The sequence below is a fragment of the Capra hircus genome, chromosome 18 (genome assembly GCF_001704415.2).
Source record: "Capra hircus breed San Clemente chromosome 18, ASM170441v1, whole genome shotgun sequence".
In the NCBI taxonomy this organism is placed as follows: domain Eukaryota; kingdom Metazoa; phylum Chordata; class Mammalia; order Artiodactyla; family Bovidae; genus Capra; species Capra hircus.
The window spans coordinates 54,127,685-54,134,951 of NC_030825.1; the positions used below are offsets into that span (position 1 = coordinate 54,127,685).

Consider the following 7,267-nt stretch of genomic DNA (forward strand, 5'->3'; position numbering starts at 1 on the left):
GCGGCTCCGAGCTTCATTCATAAGACTGAGATCTACGGTCAAGACTGGGACACGCGGAGCTGGAACTTGATTGTTGTGGTTCTTCTTCTTGGGGGCTGTGAAATTAGGTTTATTTTCTTCCGGAAAGTTTTTGGAAGGATTCTTCTAGATAATTCTACATTTTATTTCGGAGGATCGACTTACTTTTTTTTTCGTCTTTACTACTCCCTCCTCCCCCGTGGGACCCGCCGGACGCGTGGAGGGGATCGCACCCGAAGCAGATTCTGTACAGCAGGACAGCGCTTTCCGCCTCTGGGGGAGCGATCCCCCCTCGCCCCCGGGTCCTACGGAACGTAGACTACCAGGAGGCACAGCGGCATCTTGTGGGGGCCTGGGCACCGCAAAGGAATTACACGGAAACTTTGCCATTGTTGGAGCGGGACGCTGCCCCCACCCTGAGTTTCCCCGGACAGCGCACTTTGGGGACGCGCTCGGCTCACCCCGGACTCGCACCTTTCTTCCCCCACCCGGCCATAGCCTTGGCTTCCCGGCGACCTCAGCGTGGTCACAGGGGCCCCCCTGTGCCCAGGGAAATGTTTCAAGCTTTCCCCGGAGACTACGACTCCGGTTCCCGGTGCAGCTCCTCACCCTCCGCCGAGTCTCAGTATCTGTCCTCGGTGGACTCCTTCGGCAGTCCACCCACCGCCGCCCCCTCCCAGGTAAGTTCTAGAGGGCTGGGTTACTGCTTTGTGGTTTATAAATTTTTTTAATTCAAGGGTGGCGCGAGCAATCCCCTCACCCCAAATAAAACGCGTCCAAATCTAGGATCAGATAGGGAGTAGGCTCACGGCGCACTTTGCAAACTGCAGAGTCCGGACGTGCTTGCAATTGGTTGTGTGCGTGGAGCGCAGGGAGGGAACACAGAGGGGTGAGCTTTGGGGGTGGGGAGAGCGCGCCGTTCAGTGCAACGTGTGTGAGGTATCAGGGCTGAGAACTTTTAGCCGGTTCGGGGACTGCCCCCCACTCAGGTCACCAACCTGAAGCTAGAGCGGTTAGGCAGGTGGGGGAAATCCCGGAGAAGCTTCCAGTAGCCTCCTGTCTTTTTCCTCCTCCATCCTATCGCCTACTCCGGCGCCGGGTCACCCTCGATCCAGCGGGAAGGCGGGCCTCGAACCCTCGGTGGCGCTGCCTCCGCCTCCTGCGCGGAGACGTAACGGGGGACCCGTGCGTAACGGCTGACGCGCTGGAATCCTCCGTCTGACGCGGGGCACGCACGGCGCGTGGCGCCCCCTTCGTCCGCCCCGCCCCTGACGTCCCGGGAGCGTTCTATTTTGGAACGCCGGGCCACGTTGCTAAGGGAGGGGGCAGCTCGGCGTCCCGATTGGCCGCCGCGGCACGAGCTGTGGCCAATCAACTTTCGCTTCCTATTTGTAGGGCGCAGTTTCCTTCCCACAGTTCGTCCCCGGAACCTGTGGTTCTCCGGCGCTAGGGTCTCTTTCATGGGCCTCTAGAGGCAGAGCGAGGGGATTCCTGTCGCCACAGTAGCGATCTTCTGCCATCCAATGAGTCCGCAAGGACCTGGCAGGGATCCTGTCCCTCCGCTCTCAGGGTCAGAGCGTCTGTGTGCCAGGGTTCCTTTGGAAGACGTAGTGACCGTCACCCACCTCTCCAGGCACACACAGACACATTCTCACTCCCTCTGCTCCGGACGCCGGGTGCCTCCGGTGTGTCAGAAAATAGGACTAAAGCCGCTAGCCCGGGGGGATCCAGCCAGGTGGTCTCCAGGAGCCCCGCCCCCTCTGAGTTTCCGGGGCGCTGATTGGCCAGTGAGCCAGCCCATCCCTCACCACGCCCCCCGCGAGAGTAGTTGAGCCTTCAGAGCAGTTCTAGGATTACATTTTGGGGGTGGGGGGAGGACATGAGCGCTGCTAGGGCTTGGGGTCTCAGGACCTACCCCACCCCGCCTCTGCGACAGTCTGTGGGAGCCTGGCTGCTCACTTGCTGTCCTTGTCTGCCCACCGTAACCTGTCGCTCGTCAGTCTCACTCTGGGGAGAGACAATTACTTGAAACGTTGTTCTAAACTCCTAGACCCGTCCCCCAACACTCTTTTAACTGGGACCCCCCGCCCCTGCACGGGGGTCTCATGGACCCTCTAGTCCCTTATCCCTGCGCTCAAAGGGGTGTGTATATGTGTGTGAGTGTAGAGGAAGGCTTAGCCTAAGGCCTCTCCCTCTCCCTCCCCTTGCCTCTGGGGTGGGGGTGGGGTGTTGTGGCTGTGTGTGTGGCTGTGACTCCATCCCGGGGGTTCTGTCACCCGGCTGTGTCCAGCCTCCTCCCCACCCCCCACACCTAAGAGTCACCAACCCGGGGTGTGATTCACCACCCGCTGGAACCGTGCAACCTTTCCCCGAGGAAGAAGGAGGAGGTAGAAGCCAGTTGCACAGAAATCCTCATTAACCACTGCGTCACGGTGTAGTGGAAGGGTGGGTGTTGTGGCTTTTTGCCTGTGACACACACATCCACACCCGCTGGCCCTGTGCTCACTCACCGGGTCGGTGTGTGTATGTGTGTTGGGTGTGTGTGTGTCGGTGTCTCTGTTTGTGTGTCTACGCCTGTGTGTGTATGTGTCACCCCGTAGGAGTGCGCCGGTCTTGGGGAAATGCCCGGTTCCTTCGTGCCCACGGTCACCGCGATCACAACCAGCCAGGACCTCCAGTGGCTTGTGCAACCCACCCTCATCTCTTCCATGGCCCAGTCCCAGGGGCAGCCACTGGCCTCCCAGCCCCCGGCCGTTGACCCCTACGACATGCCAGGAACCAGTTACTCCACCCCGGGCCTGAGTGGCTACAGCAGTGGCGGAGCGAGTGGCAGTGGTGGGCCTTCCACCAGCGGAACCACCAGTGGACCTGGGCCTTCCCGCCCAGCTCGAGCCCGGCCTAGGAGACCCCGAGAGGAGACGGTGAGTAAGGGGCATCAGAGCTTGCTCTGGGGGCTGGCAGGGAGGAAGCCAGAGAGGCAGGAACTTTCCCACTCTTTGGATGAAGGGCCACCTGCAGCCTCAATGCTGCAGAAACCCTGTCCTCCCCACAGTGAGGACTTGGTCCGTTTCTGACTCCTGGGGGTTCTTGACGAAGAGGAGGTTCAGCATGGAGGGGGGGTACACCGTGTTCCCAGATCTCACCATCTCTATTTCTCCTACTCAGCTCACCCCAGAGGAGGAGGAGAAGAGAAGGGTTCGCCGAGAACGAAACAAACTGGCAGCAGCAAAGTGTAGGAACCGGCGAAGGGAGCTGACTGACCGACTCCAGGCGGTGAGGGTGGTCCCTGGGGTGGGGTGGGCTGAGGGAAGGCTGAAGGGGGGCTCTCTCTCCCTATCTTCTGCTGCCCACCACCACCTGTGCCTCTGTCCTGAACTGAGAGCAAGAGGTTCCACATGTGGAACTGGGTACAGATGGGGTCAGCCAGCTCACACACACTGACCCTCACATACTCCTGGCCAGTCCCTGTCCTGGTTGATGACCCCCTCACGCCCCTGACCACTTGCCTGGCCCTCACTTTATCCTGAGGGGGACCTACGAGCGACCTTTAATAGAGGGATGCTTCAGTCATGTCCCTTTTTTGGTCTTGGGCAAGTGATAACCCTTTTTGCCTCAGTTTTCCATCTCTTCAACTCCTCATTGAATCTCCTAGCTTTAACATTCTGGAGAGTCTGAGGAACAAAATCCTTTAACCCTATGTCAGTTCCCCCACCATCTGCCCCCGCCACCTGAAGTTCTATCTTGGGCTGGTGGCCTGTGCCAAGGTGCCCCTCAATTTTCATGCCCTACCTCAGTCTGAGAGTTTTCTACGTTACGCTTGTAGGGTGACCTGCTCACCTTGGAGGAAACCAGGGAAATTGTCTACTTCCCAAAGCTACCTGGTCTCTACCCTGGGAGGCAGAGGGGAAAGGGTAATGAGGTGAATAGGGGGCATGAAAACCACGTGAGGATGGTTGGTTCATTCAACAACCCTCCGGGTGCCTCTTGCAACCAGAGACTTCCCCTGTGTACCTGGCCCTTTGCCAAACAACCACTGGACAGATGGGGAGACTGAGGGTCCTAGAAGGCAAGACCCCTCCCCTAAGTCCCCTAGCACACCAGGCCTCTACCTCAGGGAGTCTTTCAATCGGGAGCCGCCTTCCAGCCATCGGCCTTAGCCATCAGAGTAGGAGAGCTGGTTTCAGCCTTGACCCACCTTCTCCAGTCGCTCACGGCCTTTTCCTCCTTCCTTGCTCTCCTCCGTGCTCCGCCGTGGCCATCGGGGACCTCAGGAGACAGATCAGCTAGAGGAAGAAAAGGCGGAGCTGGAGTCGGAGATCGCCGAGCTCCAAAAGGAGAAGGAACGTCTGGAGTTTGTGCTGGTGGCCCACAAACCGGGCTGCAAGATCCCCTACGAAGAGGGGCCCGGGGGGCCCGGGCCGGGCCCGCTGGCGGAGGTGAGAGATTTGCCGGGGTCAGCATCCACTAAGGAAGATGGTTTCAGCTGGCTGCTGCCGCCCCCGCCACCACCGCCCCTGCCCTTCCAGACCAGCCAAGACGCACCCCCCAACCTGACAGCTTCTCTCTTTACACACAGTGAAGTTCAAGTCCTCGGCGACCCCTTCCCCGTTGTTAACCCTTCGTACACTTCCTCGTTTGTCCTCACCTGCCCGGAGGTCTCCACGTTCGCCGGCGCCCAACGCACCAGCGGCAGTGACCAGCCTTCCGACCCCCTGAACTCGCCCTCCCTTCTTGCTCTGTGAACTTTAGACAAAACAAACAAACACACAAGGGAGAGAGATTTGGACGCGGAGGAACTGGAGGAGAGGGGAAGAGACAAAGCGGGCGTGTGGTTTCCCTGCCTCTCCTGCTTGACCCTCTGCTGCCGCTGCCATCGGACAGGAGGACTTCCTTGTGTTTTGTGCTGCCTCTTGTTTCTGCCGGCCCGGCGAGGCCAGAGAGCTGGTGACTTTGGGGACACGGGGTGGGGAGGGGATGGACACCCCCAGGCTGCCCACTGCTGCCTGTGGGCCGTTTCATTTGGACCCAACCTCTGGGGATGGGGGGTGGGGGCGGGGGCGATGCCCACCTTTGGGCTGGAGGGAGCGGGGTGTTGGCAGTGGGCTGTGGGTGGGTTGGAGTTATCTCCAGAGAGGCCCAACAAGGAAATGCCACCGAACCCCCAAAGTGTTTCTCCTACGCCCACCCTTCCAGGGGTGACTAGGCTGGTTCTCCCTGCCGCCCCCCACGACCTCAGCTTATTTATCCAACATTTCCACGTGCTTCGATCCTCCTCCGAATTGAGCCCCCCTTTAAAGGGAAGTTGATGCCCTCCCCTTTGATAATCTTCCTTCCACCCAGACCTAGTCTGAAATGTGAACCTCCCTCCCTGACCGTCCAGCTGCTCCATCCCGGCAAAACTGGCTCCGATTTTGAATTTCCCACCTCCTAAGCCTCCCCCAACATTCAGCCCCCAGCCCTCCTTCCTGATTACAGTATTATTGTCCCCCTGCCCGCCACCCACCTCCCACAGCCTCCCCTCCTGGCCTTCCTTGTTGGGCCTCTCTGATTCAGGCAGCAGGGGGCGCTGTGATGCCTGTCCTGCTGGAGTGTTTTATACTGTGAAACGAGTTGGCCGGATTGTGGGGGGAGCCGGGTGGGACAGAACCCCTCCGGAGGGATTGTGCCCCCGACTCGCCAAAGCCTTTCCGTGGTCTCCCCTCCCCCCATCTGCCTCCTTTCTCCCCTCAAAATGAGTTAGACTCGAGGGGGTGACAGAATCCAGAGGGGATGACAGTTATCCATCCACGTGGCCTCTCTCCTCAGGACCCCCCGCCCCCCCCCCCCGCCCCGCGCCCCAGACCAAGCCCTGGCCTTTTTCTTTAAGGCCTGTCACCGTATCCCAGCCTAGGACGCCAACTTCTCCCTTGCCTTGGCCTCCGACAACCTTTCTAGAAAGAGAGCAGGGGGAGATCGCCAGGGGTCCCCGACATTTTCCCGGAGAAGATTTAAAGGCTGAGGCTTTGACCCCCACCACCCCCTAATATTTTTGGACTGGCAAACTCCAAGGGGCTGGGTTCCCTGAGATCCCAGCTTCCCCTCGCCCAGCCCCAGCCCCAATTTTCGGTTTAGGTTCCCTAACCCTGCCTTTCCCTGTGTTTCCCCTCATGAGGATTGTATCATGAGGCCAATTGATATTTTTTAATATCGGGTGGGTCACGCCGCCCTCTGTGCTGCATGGAAAACATTCCACTGCCCCATCCTGCGGCTCCCGCCCTGAACCCAGACGCCCCCAACCCACTTCCGTGGCTATTTATCCCTTTCTTGATTTGCGAGACACTTATATCTATTATGTATAAATAAATATATTATATATGAGTGTGTGTGCGCGCGTGTGAGTGTGTGAGCGCTTCTGCATCCTTGGCCTAGGTCACGTTGGCCCTCAAAGCCATGCCGTTGAATTGGAAACACTGCTTCTGGAAACTTCCAGGCTGCCTGTCTCCGGCTGCCTCTGTCTCTAGCTGTCTCTTTTCTGGCTGTCTCTGGTTGTTTTCTGGCCGTCTCTGGCTATCTCCTTTCTAAGTCTCTCCCGCCTCTGTCTGTTCTCTGCCAGTTTTTACCTGACTCTTTCCATGTGACTGTCCCTGGTTCTCCAGCCATCTTCTGACTCTGGGTGTGTTGGGGACCTGATATTTTATTTTTGTGAGTAAGCCTGAGGGATTATAGATTTTTGCAATCTGTATCTTTGAGAATTCTGGGTGCGAGTGTGATGCTGTGAGCAGGGCCTGCCCCTGCAGACCACAATGTATTGAATCCCCAACCCCCCCCCCATGCTGTATTTGTGATTCTTTTTGTATTTTGCACCTGATCCCCCGGGGGCTGGGGCTGGCTGGCACTGGGCCGCTACCCTCCTCCTCGTGGTTCTGCACTGTCGCCAATAAAAAGCTCTTAAAAATGTATCCACCAAGCTTCAGGGTCTCTTTGCTCCTGACACCCATCATCTGCCTTCCTTTCAGCATGAGGGAGTGAGGTTAGATTGCTACAGGACCACACACACACACATATGCTGGAACTCTTACTAGTGAATCAGTCAACAGCAGGATGGAGGGAGGCTAGACAGTCAGGAGGACTTCCCACACAGACAGGCTGTACCTCCTCCTTGAAGAAGTAATGAGGCAGAATATTAGCCATGAGGTGTCTGATACCAAAATACTAAAGGCTCAGGGAGGTTTCCAGGTGAGGGAAGAATTTATACTTGACCATGTAATGC

General features: G+C 58.1%; 1 protein-coding gene across 2 annotated transcripts; it reads left to right on the top strand.

The window, feature by feature from the left end:
* FOSB (FosB proto-oncogene, AP-1 transcription factor subunit) lies at positions 19 to 6,956 on the top strand. 2 transcript variants are annotated; one of them, XM_018062604.1, is made up of 5 exons: positions 19 to 698; positions 2,619 to 2,939; positions 3,184 to 3,291; positions 4,290 to 4,454; positions 4,595 to 6,956. In XM_018062604.1, exons 1-5 carry the CDS (start codon positions 573 to 575, stop codon positions 4,595 to 4,597), a joined length of 723 nt encoding a protein of 240 aa, XP_017918093.1. In that variant the 5' UTR covers positions 19 to 572; the 3' UTR covers positions 4,598 to 6,956. The 2 variants fall into 2 exon arrangements, with proteins under 2 accessions (XP_017918093.1, XP_017918092.1); XM_018062603.1 differs by having other exon boundaries at positions 21 to 698; positions 4,290 to 6,956.

Excerpts from the sequence above, each read along its gene's own strand:
- FOSB (XM_018062603.1), top strand. The coding sequence starts at position 573 with ATGTTTCAAGCTTTCCCCGGAGACTACGACTCCGGTTCCCGGTGCAGC. Across the intron at positions 2,940-3,183 it reads GGAGACCCCGAGAGGAGACG|CTCACCCCAGAGGAGGAGGA; the intron begins GTGAGTAAGGGG and ends TCTCCTACTCAG. Across the intron at positions 3,292-4,289 it reads TGACTGACCGACTCCAGGCG|GAGACAGATCAGCTAGAGGA; the intron begins GTGAGGGTGGTC and ends CGGGGACCTCAG.